The sequence below is a fragment of the Camelus ferus genome, chromosome 18 (assembly GCF_009834535.1).
Source record: "Camelus ferus isolate YT-003-E chromosome 18, BCGSAC_Cfer_1.0, whole genome shotgun sequence".
Classification (NCBI taxonomy): domain Eukaryota; kingdom Metazoa; phylum Chordata; class Mammalia; order Artiodactyla; family Camelidae; genus Camelus; species Camelus ferus.
In genome coordinates, this window is record NC_045713.1 from 26,176,794 (window position 1) to 26,193,071 (window position 16,278).

The window sequence follows — 16,278 nt, forward strand, 5'->3', positions numbered from 1 at the left end:
GAAAAGAAGGAAGAGGAAAGAAGGGAAAGAAGGAAAGAAGAGAACCATGCAAGACAGGGAGACACACACACACACACTGAGATGGCATCATTCATTTCATTTGATGTGTTAATTTGCTAGAGACCTACTGTATTTTCCCCACTGTGACCTAACATATTGTACTGTGTGGGTATTTAAAATAGTCACTATGCATGACTCTTAGGGAAGTCAGAAGATAATTTTAAATCTTTTGTAATGGCTTAACTTTCCCTCTGTGTGGCTCACATCATTTGATCATTATATAAGAAAACAAATTAAATTTTGTACTGCTTCTGCTAAGGTAGTGATATTACCAAATCTGTTTTACAAAAGGGCATTCGAATTCAGCTGTGGATTTTGGAGAATAAAGGAAAGAGAGAGAGAGGTAGGGAAAGAGGGGGAGAGGGAGGGACAAGAGATAAACCATGTCATCTGCAGGCATGACAAATTTCTTCTGGAAATACTCAGTCCAGAAATGCCTAAGTACAGACCCATACCTTAAAAAAAATTTTTTTTTAATCTGACTGATTTCTCTCTGTCACGAATCTCTCAGCAAATCATCCACTCAATGCCATGTGCTTTCAGTTCTGTTTCTGTAATTTCTCAGATGCCACTGCCACTGTTCTCGCTCACACCTACATTTCCTTTAACCTGAGCTACTTAAATAGCCCCTTGGAAATTTCCCCAAAGACTTGTGCCAATCACCATTTTATTTTTAAAGAAGTAGTTTACGTCTTAAGAGAGCAGGCTATGGGGTTCACATTCTGGCTTTGCAAAAGAGGGCAACAGTAGTATCTATATTACAGGGTTCGTGTCAGGGTTAGGTAAGTTCATACATTTGAATGCTTAGCACCCTGCATGGTATATCATCAATACTAAACATGTGTTAGCTATTACTATGATTATTTTTCTGTTGTTTTCCCATCTCAAGCTCTTCAGCTGTGCCCCAAAGATTACTGAACAGTCTATAATTCAAATTCTAGCATGGCCCTTAGTTCCCATTATTTCCCTTTGAACAATCTTTATTTGTCTTCTGTTGTCATGTAACAAATTACCTCAAATGTAGCTACTTGAAACAAATTCCTTTATGATGTCACAGTTCTGTAGGTCAGCAGTCCAGTGGGGCTCAGCTGGGTTCTCTGCTCAGGGTCTCACTAGGCCAGACCCAAAGTGTAGGCCAGGCTGGGCTCATAGCTGCAGGATCTGGGAAGAATCCACTTCCAGACTCATTTAGGTTGTTGGCAGAGCTGAGCTCCTGAAGGTTGTAGGACTGAAGTCCTTGTTTCCTTGCTGGCTATTGGCCAGAGACTAAACTCAGCTCCTAGTGGCCACCTGCATTCCTGGTCATGTGGCCCCCTCAATCCTCAAATCCAGCAGTCAGACAAATCCTGCTCATGCTCCAGTCCCTCTGACTTCCTCTTCTGCTCTTAGTTTCAGAAAACTCTCTACTTTTAAAAGCCTCGTGTGAGTCGGTTAGGTCCACCCCCATAACACTCCTCTTGATTATTTCAAATCAATGAAAAAACTCCTTTTGCTACCTAACATAACAATCACAGAAGGCATATCTCATCATATTCACAGGTCACCCTCCAAGGAAAGAGGACTATAGAAGAGTGAGGGTCATTCAGGGTCATTCTTAGAATTCTGCCTGCCATAAAATATTATGTTTCTAATACACTGAACTCTTCCTCAAATGAGCCTTGAGCACTCTTGTCTCTGGACTTTGCTTTCAATGGTCCTTCTGCATGGAATGGCCTTCCTTCCCACACATGTCCAGAAGGTCTCATCTGAGACCTTGCTCAGATGAGAAGTTCGCTGTATAGATGCCCTTGATCCTTCTGCTGCACATAACACACTTCTTCTCTAAATACCATAGAGGTTTATCAGAACATCTTCGGTGGCACATTTCACACTGTCTTGTAGTTATGAGCACCATCTTATGCCCTATGACACTCTAAGTATCTTGAAGGCTGGTCTGTGTCTTACTGCAGCCCTCAAAAATGGCTTGCACATAGTAGGTACTCAGGAAATATTGTTTGATAAAATAAATGTGTGAATAAATAAGGGTTATATACCCAAAATTCAACCATCTCTATTTAAGGGGAACAGATTTAACTGGAAAAAAAAATCAATTCCTTAAAACTCAATATTTATTGAGGACACCCCAGGTGACAAGAACTGGACCATTTCCATAAATAACGTTTTATTGGCACTGTTACTGCCTCATTCAATAGAGATTACTCCAGGTGCAACAGGACTTCAATTTCCTCATTTCCTTTTCTCCTGCACCCTTGCTCTTCAGCACTGCTGCAAAGCAGTGTAAGCCAAAGGAAGAAAGAGGCCCAAAGTCCAAGAAGCAGCAAGTCTTGATAACCAGGATGACCTAGATTAAACCATCTTTCCAGGATAACAAAGAGTGAATCTATGTTCTAAAGCACTAAGTAGTTCTACATCTTTAACGGGCATGAGACTCACTAGGGGGACTTATGAAAAAGCAGAATCAGAAATGACTATTCTGTGGGTCTGAGGTGGTGATAAAACCTTTACATCGTTCCCATGCTGACTCCACTATAGGTGGACCACAGGACCACACTTGTATGATGACCACACTAGGAGACGTTCCCTGTTTGGGGAAGTTTGTGGGGAAAAAAGGTCTTTCCATTCATTCTCATATCCATTCCACAAATATTTACTGAGTCTTGGCTATGGTGCACCAGAGATATAATAGTAAAGGAAAAAGTGAAAGCCTGCAAACAAACAGTTTTCCTTCAGTGCTAGTCACAGCCAGAATTCATGGCTTCATCAACCCCCTGCCACTGTCTTTCTAGGCAAAACAAGCACGTAGTAGAAGCCACGTGCCTCTACCCGCTTGTAGGATGTGTAAACACTGAACCTCAGTGTTAGCAATCCGCACAATTGTTCTATCCACTGTCACTTACTGGTGTCCTCTCAATTATAATTTTCCTCCATGATTTCTTTAACGTAATCACTGGAGTATGTGTGTGCAGAAGCCAAGTACAAAGTTTGCATAAATACTTTCATACTTTATCTGGATGAATCTTTTGGCAGATAACTGGTATCACACACACATACAAACACAAACACAAACACAAGGAAACACGCACACTAGAATTCTTCTGCACATGAGTTCTTGAGACTCACTGAGCTATTCTAGGTCAAATGTGGTGGGGAAGTGATGGAGGGTTAGTTACAAACACAATGATTTAAAAGGGAGGGAGTTACAGCTCTGTAATTCTATTAAGTACAAATCACATCATGACATAATTGCACCCCAGCACACACCATTGTTGCTGAAGGCCTCAACAGATCTGACAACACACTGACATGCCACAGCCACAACTGGGGGTCAATGTTAGCTTTTTCTAAGGTCTCCTTTTTCATTATCTGTTCTAGGAATTCTTCAACCGGCATCTACTCCATCATGCTCAAGACACAGGGATAGGGTGCAACCCCCTTCTTTAATGAGCCAAATTGGAAGGTGGAACTTCTGCAGAACAACAAAGACAGGGCATGCGAGATGTGATAAAAACTTAAAGCCCAGGTTCCAACTGGACTGGGTGTGGGTGGAATCTGCTGTGTCCAGTGAGAAAAAGGAGGTGGATGTCACTCTAAGGATAGGAGGAACTCCCTTAATTTATTCTCAAAAGTATACCTTTCCCATGACCAGTCTATTCATTATGATGGAGTGATTAAGAACACATCTTTGGGGTCAGGCCTACCTCCATTCACATCTTGCTTCCATCACATGCTAGCTTGGGGTCTGAAGCAGGTCCTTGACCTCTCTGAGCCTGAATTTCCATTTATGAGGCAAGGATGAGAATACCTACTGTAGATGAGTTGTTGAAATGGCTAAATATAATCGTGGTTGTAAAACTGTCCACATAGTTCTTGGTATAGAGTAGCTCTTAATAAATGGTGACCGAAAGTAAATATTACCAGCAGAGTGTATAGAGGCCCTACTATGCACTAGAAATCTACCTTGTGGTAGAGCCGAAGAAACACGTGGAAGGAACAGACCTTTCCCAGGTGCGGCTCACAGTCCAAGTGAAGATGAATGTGCAAGCAAACAATTATAACACAAGCTGTTAACACTCTTAGGAGTTAGTACATAGGTCTGTACAAAGTGGAAAGGAACCCCACCCACTTCGGATTATCCAGATGTAGAATCAATAGAAGAAGGAAATGCTCAAAGAGAGAGGAATTGAGACAGAGAATGAGCAGTGACAAATGAATATGAGGGCTTGCAGGATATTGGGAGGATAAGAATGGAGCTTTCTGTGCGGGGACACAGGAGAATATCCATCTTTGGAAGAGGGAGATGGTGACTTTGGCTTTGGACAAGATGAAGCTGGAGGTCTACGGTATGTCCATGTAAGGGTGCTCTGGAGGCAAGTCTGGGGGTCAGGAGGTGTGGGCTGGAGAGGGGAAACTGGGAGTCATCACAGTGTGGATCTGGGAGTCATCACAGCCAAGGGCCCCAAGGAGAATGCAGACGGAGTGGTGAGAAGAAAGAGGGAAGCAGACACATCAGATAGATAAAAATGGGACACTTCATTCAGGAAGACATAATGATAGGTCCCCCTTCTGTCTACTAAAGGGGCATCTCTACCACCTTTAATTAGTGCTTCTCTAGAAAGTAAAAGGGTTGTTTTACTTTAATATTTATAGTTTTTGTCCTATTCTTGCTTGAAGTCAAAACTGCTTAAAATCTCTCTCCCTCCCTCTTCTTTCTCTCTTTCTTTCCAATATATGTGCCTTTTAAAACTAGTCAGTATGTATGTTATATGTGCATACAGACATTTATTTTCATTCTAAAGCTGGTATAACCCTGAAATGGTAAATAGAATTATTCCCAAAGCATCTTTTTCAAGTAGTTAATAAGAAAGTGATTGAATGTGGGGAAATCCAAATCTTACTCAAGGCCTAACTCCAACGTCTTCACCCTCAGAAGGACGTCCCACTGGAACAAGTCCAGTCCAGCCCTCTCTTACCCAGAGACGGCTCAGCTATGAACTACTTGAGGAGAGGGGTGGCTTCCTGCTCATCCTCGCACCCCCTGGTGCCAGATGGAATCTGGCCATAGAGTTAGCCCACAGGGGGTATTGGTTGTTATTGGCCTGGGCTGCCAATTGGCTTATATCCAGGATATCCAGGGTATTGTTTTCAAGCATCTCTGGGGAGACTTGGACCCACTAAGCTCCAAGGCAGAGCAAAATCACTGAAAAAAAAAAAAAAAAAAAAAGAAGAAGAAGAGGCAAAGGGCATAGAGGTCCCAATTTGCAAGAAGAAAGCCCGCTCAGCCCTGAGTTCTGTGTCTGCTGAACACAGGCAAGGCAGCGTAAACAAAGTTGGAATAATCCCCATCAGCCGCACACAAAGGCCCAGCAGAAAGCAAATGCCCCTCTCAGGGCTTGTCATGTTTTCCAAGACACCTTCATTACACGCTGCTGCTTCCAATGACGCCACTGGGTGACCTCAGAGATGAAAGAAATCGCCTCTGAGTCCCAGAAGAAGAGCTCCCTCCTCCGGCAGGCCTTCCCCTCTGCTGACCCGTTGTACCAGTGTGTGCTGCTGGGGGCGGCTTTAAGGACAACATGACTGGTATTTACCTGCTCCACTAGCTTCCTCTTTTCTTTGAGACAGAAGCACACGGAGTTATTTCTGAAGCGCCGGATCCCCTGAGCGCCAAGAGAATAGACCAACTACAGGAAGCATTTGTACATTCTAAGCTCAGCTCGGCAGCAATTCCCTGAGCTGCCTTTTTGGGAAATCGCTGTATTTCAACAGGAACTTGAAGGAGGACAGACAAAATATTAAAAGGGCGTTTTTTGTATATGGAAATGAAATCTATCAAGGCCAGCCTTCTTTTATGCCATGTTATTGCCAGAGCTGCAGCAGCCTCCCAGTAAACGGGCTCCCTGGTGCATGAGCTAGGTCCAAAGGCAGCACGGAGAATTCACAGGTGTGAGGCAAGCCTGACCTGGGACTGGTTAAATCCAGCCGACCAGAATGATTTTACAGCTCCAGAAGTGATCCTCAGATTGTGTAACTCCAAAAGGTTGAAAAATGACCCCAAAATGCAACAACAGAAGTTCTCTACTTCCTATTAGGGATAAGGAAAAACAAACAAACAAACAAACAAGTGCCTTTTGACTTGCATCTGCCAGAGTAAAGAGAAACCAGAATTTGAAGGATGAATAAAAGAAGGTGAGGATATAGGAAAGCATTACAGGAAAGAAAAATAAAAAGCGTGTTCAAAGCCCCAGACGTATAAAAGAGCCAGCTCAGACATGGAGATGCGAGCCACTTAGGAAGGTGGGCTACAGTGTATACCAGAGGGACGAGAGCAGGTAACAACTGGGGACAGTGAACTTGAATCCAGTGCTTTCCTCAAGCATCACAAAAGTACACAAGCCCCATCCCATTCCTCTCCATTCACACACTAGAATCTAAGTTCCATGAATACAGAAATTGGTGGGATTTTTTTTTTTTTTTTGGTCTCTCTCGTTCACTGATAGATTCCAAGCATCAAGAGTAGTGCCTAGCACACAGGAGGCACTGAATAAACATTTGTGGAATGAATGAATAACCCAAGATGTCACTCAGAGCTTGGGTGTACCACCTAAAGGAAAAATTGAGTAAGTGCTCAAAAAACAACGGCTATTGTTGTTACAACTAGTATTCATGTCAGGGAGTTAAGTATGGAAACTCAGTAAACATTGGTAGTTAATTGTGCAGGGTATCTCAGTTTGAACAGTTCCAAAATATTTCTGTAATTAAGGTGCAATGGCATGCAATATAACAAACAAATCCTGTGTGATAGTTTGATGCATTTTGACCAATATTCAAGACAGGGAACATTGCCAAGAGTCTAGAAAGTTCCCTGTTCCCCTTTCTTATTAATTTGCCCTCCTACACAAAAGCAACCATCATTCTGATATCTAACCCCATCATCTCGTTTTACCTCTTCTTGAACTTCACATAAATGGAATCATACAATATATCTTCTGTGTCTGGCTTCTTCTGTTCAACATATTTTTGCAATTCATCCACACTGTTGGGGGTATTATTAATGCATAACTTATTAACAAGTAGCAATCCATTTTATGAATATACCATAATGTATGTATTCATGTCCTTGTTGGTGAACCTTTGAGTTCTTTCTGATGTTTTTCTATTTTACATAAATTTGCAACAAACATTCTTATACAAATATTACCTTCTGGTATATGTTTACATTTCTTTGCAGTAAATACCTAGCAGTGGAATCACTGGATCATAGTGTTGGTGATCATAAGGTTTAGCTCTGTAAGAAACCGCCGAACAGTTTTACACAGTGGCTGGAATTTTACTCCCATCAGCAATACATAAGAAATTCCATTGCTCCATGTCCTTGTCAACACTTGGTATTGTCGGCCCTTTTCATTTTGGCCATTCAGAGAGTACAATGTGGTATCTCATTGTGGTTTTAACTTGCATATCTCTTATGATCATTGATGTTAAGCATGTTTCCATGTACTTATTGGCCATTTGAGTAAAATTTTTTTGTGAAATTTCTAAGTCAACTTCCTGTTTTAAGTGTGTGTTATTTTTCTTTTTACTATTGACTTATATGAGTTCTTTATATATTCTGGATATGAGTGCTTTGATTGAGATATATTTTTTCAAATATGTTTTTCTGAATTTGTGGCTTGCCTTTTTCATTTTCTAACAGTGTCCATACATAGGCAAAAGTTTTCAATTTTGATGGAGTCCAGTTTATTGCTTTTACTGTATGATTTCTCAAATCTCAAAAATATCCTATATTTTCTTATAGAAGCTTTATAGTTTTAGCTTTTTCATTTAACTCTGAAATTTATTTTATTTTTTGTGTATAGTGTGAGCTATAGGTCAAGGGTTTTTTTTTTTTCTGTAAGGATATACAGTTGATCTATGCCATTTATTAAAAAGGTTTTCTTTTCTCCCATGATTATAATTATTCATTAAAAATCATTTGAATATATATATTTTGAACCTATTTTCATTATTTCATTATTATCTAAGATATTAATTATAGGGTTTTCATAGATTGCCTTTATCAGATTGAGAAATTGCCCTTGTTTATCAAAAATGGATATCGGATTTTGTCAAATGCTCTTTCTGCATCTATTGAGATGCCCATATAATGTTCTCCTTATTATGTCAATATGGTAAATAATACTGATTTATTTTTTCAATGCTAAACCAAACTTGCATTCCTAGAATAAAATCCACAATGTACTATCCTTTTCCAGTATATTGTTGGATTATGATTACTAATCTGTTGGAAAATCTCTGTGTAGATTGGTATTATTTCTCTTTTAAATGTTTGATAGAATTCACAGTGAAGTTTTTCTTGTTCTTTAAGCAGGAAGGTTTTTACTTATGAATTCAGCTTCTCAGCAAATTTAGAGCTATTCAGATTGTCTATTCCTTTTTCTGTCAGTTTGGGAAAACTGTGCTTCTTCAAGAAATTTTCCCATTTTATCTACATCATCAAATTTGTTGGCAAAAATGTTTCATCATTTTTAAAATCATTTTAATGTCTGTAGAATCTGGGATGTCTATGGTGAGACTCCCTCCTACATTTGAGGATTGATTACTAGCATTTGTGTTTTCTTTCTTTTGTGTGATCAGCCTTGCTAAGAACTGGGAATTTTATTACTCTTTTCAAAGAACTAGCTTTTTTAGCTTTGTCAATTTTCTCTATATTTTGTGTTCTACTTTGTTAAGTTTTACTCTTATAATTGTCTTCCTTCTACTTCATTTGGGTTTACTTTGTTCTAATTTTTTTCTAGCTTCTTAATGTAGAAGCTTATACCACTGACTTTACACTTTCCTTTTTTAAAAAAATCATAAGCATTTAAAGGTATGGCTTTCCCTCTCAGCACATCACCAACTTTATTCTTCAAATTTTGAAATGTTGTGTTTTCATCGTCATTCCATTCAAAGTATTTCCTAATGTGTTTCTGATTTCCCCTTTGACCTACAGGTTATTTAGAAGCATGTTAGCTAATTTCCAAACATCTGAAGATTTTCTATATATATTCTTGTCATTAATGTTTATTTTAATGCTGCTATGGTCAATGAATGCTTTGTGCATATTTTAATCCTTTTAAATATACTGAGACTTGTCTTACGCTCCAGAATATAGCCTACTTTGGTGAATTTCTCATGTGCACTTGAAGGCATGTGTATTGTGGGGCTGTTGGATGTTGCGTGCAAAACCTCTGAGGTTTCCTCTTCACCATCCCCTTCTAGGAATCTGTCCTTGACCCCCTGCCCCAAAGCCAGTGTTCCTGTTTGCACAGTGTTTTCTTCTGATCCGAGCTAATTACAATATGACTCCCACACTATATCCTGTCTCTCCCTACCCCTAGGTCTCTCAGGCCTCCATCTGACGTGCAAAGTGAAGATAAATCTCAAGCTGCAGAAGTGGTTTAGAGACCATGCATTGCTTGTCAAAAAGGATAAGGTAACAATGGAGTCTTCCTTTTCCTTTTCAGTCTCTTTTATTCCACTCTCTATGTGATTTGTGACGACTAATTTGAGAATTATATTACTGGGGAGGAGAGAGTGCCACTGGGACAGACACGGCCATTGTATGCATGGGATCGTCTACAAATTCCCTGTGAAATCTCCTCTCTGACTCAGGACACGGCTTGTGTGGTATGTGAGATGAGATTTTCCTGCACACCGATTTTTTATAATTTTTTAATAGTTAATATATACATACTAGAAGATGTGCTTTATGAGAAATATAACCTCCCTCTCCAACCTATGATTTGAAGAAGTGATACATCTAAGTTTTGGAAATGAATGGATTCAAAGCAAAAGACTAAGTAAATGAAAATACAGGGGTTTCATTTCTATGGAAAACGTGTGAAATGGTCCATAATTATGACGTTTAGGTAGACTGGTGTGATTGTTCCCATATAGTCAATACTTGCCACTGCAGTGTTGTGAACCAAACGTCACTGTCTTTAAATTATCTTCACTGTCTTTCACGAAGGCTCCTGACTCAGATTTGAGAACCCAGCACAGATAACAGCACACAATTACTGCAATTCACCCAGAGAAAACATCCCAACTGCACCTTATAATGTTTGTCTGCCTTGTTCCAAGAAGGGTCACGAGATGGAATCTGACAAGTGCTACAACAGAGAGGGGAAGTGTTTTGGAGAAAGGAGGCATTTGCGTCCCCTTGTTGCCCAGGCTTTCCTGCCTCCCCTGCATTCAGCACACAGAAGGATGCTCACCTTCTCCCATTCGCGGTCCTTGTTCAGCACAATCACCACCAGCCTGGGGTGCACCTGATAGCCTTCCTCGGTGAAGGACAAGTCTTTGCCATCCCATGTCACATTGACCATAAATCTAGAGAAAGGAAGAGAGAAAGACAAATTTTTAGGGAAGAATTGAAGAGGTTTCAAACAAATGAGTGGGTGCCACCATCAGTGAAAGGCTGAGAAAGTGTCAGCTTGCAATGTAATCACTCATCACAAGCAGCCCCTGCCTGTAGAAGTATCGGTACACAGGCAGGCACTGCCAATTTGCCAGGCACTCTTTTCCATCAGCCTGCGCTACTCACTCTCAGAATCCCCCCATCCTGTATAGGCATTAGTAACTGATTGTAATTAGCATATGGGATGGAACTTTTTTGTCCTGCCAGACTACAGACTTTTATTCAAATGATCTTCTTGCAGGAGGATCTGAAAGCATGTTCTGTCATGTTTTAACAAACTTCCCTGAAAGGCAACTGCTTGCTCATAAACCACATGGTATACAACATCAAAGAAATAATATCCCATTCATTCATTATTCATTCACCTACTATTTATTAAATATTTGCTACATGCCAGGACTCAGCTAGTCAGTTGGGGATAAATAAGGACACAGACATGATCCCTGCCCTCCTGAAGCTTATCGTCTAAGAGAGAGGACAGTCTTAGTTTGTTAATCACAGATGTAGGACAAGTGCTGCAACAGAGAGGGGTTGTGCTATGTGAAAGTGAGGCAGGGGCTGGGTAAGGCTTCTATAAGGAAGTGTACCTTGACCTGAAAGATCAGTCAGCACTGAACTAGACAAGAGAAGATATAAGCACATTCCAGGCAAAGGGGACAGCATGTGCAAAGGCCCTGTGGCAGTACTTATGAAGGACTGAATAAATGCAAACCAGTGAGGCCAAAGCAGAGAGAGACAGCAGAATGTGGGACGTGGTGTGGCTGAGAAGGTGATTAGGGGCAGACAGCGCTTTTCAGGCCATGGTAAGGAGTTTTATCTTTGTTTTAAAACAGTCTGAAGACACTGAAGGTTTTAGTTAAGGAGGTAATATAATTAGACTTTTCTTGTATAATATGACTTGACGATTGTGTAGAGAATAGGTTTTGGGGGAAATCAGAGTGGATATGGGGGGCTGATTAGAGTGCTCTTATTATTCAGGTGAGAGATGATGTTGGCTTTGACTGCTGTGGCCAAAAAGTGGAGAAGGAAGAGTAGGAGCAGCAACTCATAGGGCCAAGTGGATAAATATTTAGCAGGTATTTAGTGACAGGTTAGATGTCAGGGTTGGGGGGAGAGAGGCATCCAGGACCACTCCTCAGTGTCTGCCTTACACAACATCTGTGCAGTCAACTTGTGCATGAAGTTATCTTCATCACAAGTGACATCTGTCTGTCTTACAATACTCTTATCTCCATCACCCCTCAAAACCACTTGCCTGTAGTCAGGCTTGGCTCAAATGTGGAGGCAAGACAGGGCTCACCTCCGAGGATTTGAGAGAGAGGGTTCCCATGGTCCAGGGTTCCTTGCGGCTTGAGAAAAATGTGATGTTATTAAAGATGCCTAAGAAAACACACCCCTTAGCAGACAATTAATAAATATATATGGTGGTTAGAAGCACTCAAAAACTTCCCTAGAACGATCAGGGTATCTCAAAGCCACTGCATTTACTTGCTTCCTATTCCTTTAAAGACCAAAAATGGCTAAAGAAGTAAAATATTAAAGAGGAGAACTAGACCTCAAAAATGATTCCAAAAAGAGACATTAGCCTGACTGGTCACACGTCTGCCTCTGGGCAGTCACAGTGCAGAGGACCTGGCTGTGGTGTGTCGGGGGAGAATTAGGTTTCCAAGGACAAGATTAAGGAACTGGGGAAAAGGCAAAGCACAGTATGGTGTATCCTTTCAGAGGACTATTTGAGTCCTTAAAAATCATGTTTTTGAAGACAAGTTTAATGGCATGGAGGTAACACTCATTATTTAATGTTAAACAAGCAGAAAACAGGATAAAAATAGGGGTTGTCAATGCATGGAAGGATTCCAGGTACTTTTCATTTTCTTTTCTGTATCTTTGTATTCTCCAAATTTTCTGCAAATACTTTGTATTTCTAACAAAGATGCTGTTTGTTTAAAAACAGAAAAATCAACACTGCTAATCTAGAAGAGGCAAAGAGTAACCACTACTGTATCTGGGGCGTCTGAGGCATCTCTGATCATTTCCTAGGCAGATAATTTACCGATTCAACAACGATTTACTGAATGTCTGTTAGATGTCAGGCCTTATGGTGAGTCTTATAAACATAGAAGAAAAAAAAAAAAAACATGGTGCCTGTCCCCCCACTTACATTCTTACATTCTTACAATTCAGTGACATAGACACATGAACAATGACAGCACCTAGAAAGCCACTTGTGCCCTGACGCACAGTAAGTGGGAGAAATCATGAGAAGGTAGAGGAATAGCCCCCAATTCAACCTATGTAATTTAGAGTGCTTCCTGGGGAATCTTCAGGAGTGAAAGGGTTCAGGAGAGGTGGAGAAGAGCATTCTGAGCACAGGAGTCATCTTAAATAAAGAAGAGTCAGCAAAGGAAGTGATACATGCTAGGGGAAGTAGGAGATAGCTCAGTACGGCTGATGGGCAGCGGGCTTTGTCTGGAGAAGATCCCTGAAGCCAGATCATAAGGGACCTAAAGTGCCTGCATTTTGTTCAGAAGGCCACGAGGATCATGTTTTAAGCAGGGAAGTGATACACTGCATGGAGGAAACTGCAAAGCTTCGGGCATAGGCCCATGAAACATCACAATGGAACACTGTCCAGGGAATTCCAAGACAAAAATTGCAGACAAAGGCCACCAGTGGACTTTCCCTGGGCTAGCAGAGAATCCTAACCAAGTCACTCTGTATCTGCCTGCGGTCCAAAACTCACAGTTAGGCAAGCTGATTCACTAAGGGGTTTTGTTTCTTTTTTTTTTTTTTTTTAATTGAATCCAATAAGCTCTCAAGCCAAGTGTTGATTGTACAAGAATTTGAGATCAATAGAGTCAGTCTGGGTCTACCTAATGCCCCAAATGTGGATGAACATTTTCATCCATTATCGAGGTTTGGAAATAATCCAGCTTGTTGTGTGTTTGGAAAAGGCAGACCCGAGGACAAATGTTTTGGGTCTGACTTAGACACCTGGCCCAGGGGAGAGCCATTCACAAGGTTATGTTGCGTAAACCGATGTCAGTCATCACTTTAATCAAGGAGCTGACCCATCCTGTTGCGTGCCCTGGACTTCTTTTGGTTTGCCAGGTGACTAACTTGAATCTCCTTTAGTTCCCCGTCTCTGTTTCCCCCACTCATGCCCTTTTCTCCCATTTTGTAGTGAAATCAGGTGGAATCAGCAGGGAGGTTATTTAGATGCAATCTCTCTTCTTCAGATTATATGGGAACCACTATACGGGAGCTCACACACTCCAGATTTTTCTGTGTTCCTTTAAGATTCAATGTTCTTGACCAATGAGTCCATGTACTCACTGTTAATCATCTTATCTTTTCCTTTCTTTCTTTCTCTCTATTAAGACTTTTCAGTCCCTTGGAAAGGGAAAAAGAAAAAACAAAAAAATCTCTAACAATTTTTTTTTTTTTTTTTGCTGAACAGTAATTTCATTATGAAGTTGGCAGGGAGCAAGTACCTATTACCTTCAATTATCCCATCCAGTTTCTAGGAAGGACAATCCATATCTCCTCAGGCGTTGTTCCCACTTAAACTTGCTCCAGAGCAAAATTCTTTACCCGGGGAAAAATCCATTATACACCCCACTGCTTGGCCCGCATTAACACCTGCCGGGCGCTCGGATTAAACAGTAAAAAATCTTATCACTGTTTTGTTTATCTCTCGAAAATTGATGACAGACTTTTAGTGACCAGATAAAATATCAGAACTTCTGGCTGCTGCTAAGCCTTAAATTGCATTTGTGATATTTCCATCAGGAGCAATAAACACACGCCAGCAAGACGTGGGAGTGACGAGGGCTCTAATGGCTTGCAGAGGGACCACTTCTGGGCTGTTAGTGTCCACTGACAGTAAAGTGACAAGTCGTTTTCTTCATATCAGTGCTGTACATGACACAGAGCTAGAAAAGATGTAAATTAGGTGATGCACGTACTTACAAGTTTCCATCGGCATCTACAGTCTCAGGTGTATGAAGCTGGAGTCCGGGTGAAAGCAGCATCTCTCTACCACTTGCATTTTATATCCTATGGCTGGTTGACGTATGGGGATCAGAAATAACACAGGAAAACAGGTGGGTTGTTTTTCCAATATTATGACTGCAAAGAAACTGGGCCAGAATGATCACACTCTTTCTAGCTCTACACTAATACGATGGCCACCAACTACAGGCGGCCACTGAGTGCTCGACATGTGGTTAGTCTGACTAGAAATGTGTCATAAGGGCACAACACACTGGATTTGGAAGCCTTCGTATTAAAAAATGGCATAAAAGATCTCGTGAATACTTTTATATGGATTTCATGTTGAAATATTTGGGGCATGTTGGGTGCCATAAAATGTATTTGTTAAAATTAACGTCATCTGCTTCTTTTTACTTGCTTAATGTGCTGCCAGATAATGTGAGATGACATACGGCTCACACTACGTTTCTATCGGACAGCTGTTCTGGACCATCTTTGGTGTGTTTGCTCTGTTTTAACCAGTGGCTGGACAGTACGCAACATGAAGGCAGAGACTTATTTTGCCTTGCTTTGCATTCTATTTCCAGCACCAAACAGAGTGCCTGGCACACAGCTGGTGCTGAAATAGACATGTGCAGAATGAGTAAATGAATGAATTACTATTTCTACGTCATCAGGATCAAAGCCTACGTCTGCTGCTCCCCAGCTATGCCACTTAAGGTCATATATTTAAAATTCTCTGAGTTTCTATTTCCTCCTTTGTAAAAATGGATCAGGTTAAACCATATGAACTAGCTGTGATGGTTTCATGTGGTTTAACCTAACAGATCCCTGACTCCCAGGTTTGTGAGTGGGATTAGTGATAGAGCAAAAAATATGCCCGGTATACAGCTGTTGCCTAATAAGTAAGTAATTAACATTTACATAAAATTTCTATGCTTTTTTTTTAAACTGTTTTCCACCCTATCAAATTTCCTAACACCCCACCCCAAATGCACCCTTGTGCTTTTAAACCCGCACTTAGCACTGCCATTCCGTGTACTCATTTCCAGGGTCTTCCCGTCTTTTTGTCAAAGGCCAACCAGACACGGGCTGCATAAACTCTTTAACTACCACTTAAAATGTCTCATTGCTCCAGATTTCTGTTTTATCTCTTTTTCCTCGTAAGTCTCCTTTAACTTCTCAAATATGATTATCTGCAGTGTTCTCTAGACATTTATTATTCACTATTTCCCTTCAGACTTTAATTCTCTTACTGTTTCATAAATGCCACTATAACCCATTCAGTGTGTCTCAATTTTCAGTTAATTTCCCACCTGCTTTGCCATTTCCCACTTTCCCCAGGTCTTTTCCCGAATCACACTGTCCCTTAAATGCCTCCTCGAACTGCTTTGGGTGTCACCACTTTTTTTTTTTTTCTCATTTGTCATTTAATTTACATGCTTTTGAAAACAGAGTCACTGTTTTCTTTAAACTTTTTCAGTTCTCAAGACACTCTCATTTAAAAAAAAAAAAGTGTTCACTCTTTCCAACTTTCTCTTAGTGGTTTGAAATCCCTTCCACTTTGATGTCTGTCTTAGCGCCCTCTCCTCCTCCGTTAACCATTCCCTTATGGGCAGGAGTCCTCTCTTTAGACCAAACTTGTGGTGCATTTACCATTTTTGATTCCCACCCCCGACACCACCCCTTCCCCTGATGCACAACTTGTACCGTTTCGTTTCAGCAAGTCTCTTGATGAGAATCCTTTTCCTTTGCCCCAGTGC

At 40.8% G+C, this 16,278-nt stretch overlaps 1 protein-coding gene across 1 annotated transcript in view; it reads right to left on the minus strand.

Moving 5' to 3' along the window:
- GRIN2A (glutamate ionotropic receptor NMDA type subunit 2A) overlaps positions 1–16,278 on the minus strand; it is a 130,308-nt gene that overhangs the window by 87,695 nt on the left and 26,335 nt on the right. The window contains exon 2 of the mRNA XM_032460747.1: positions 10,317–10,431. Coding sequence (XP_032316638.1) covers positions 10,317–10,431 — 115 coding nt within the window. The remainder of the gene's footprint in view (positions 1–10,316; positions 10,432–16,278) is intronic.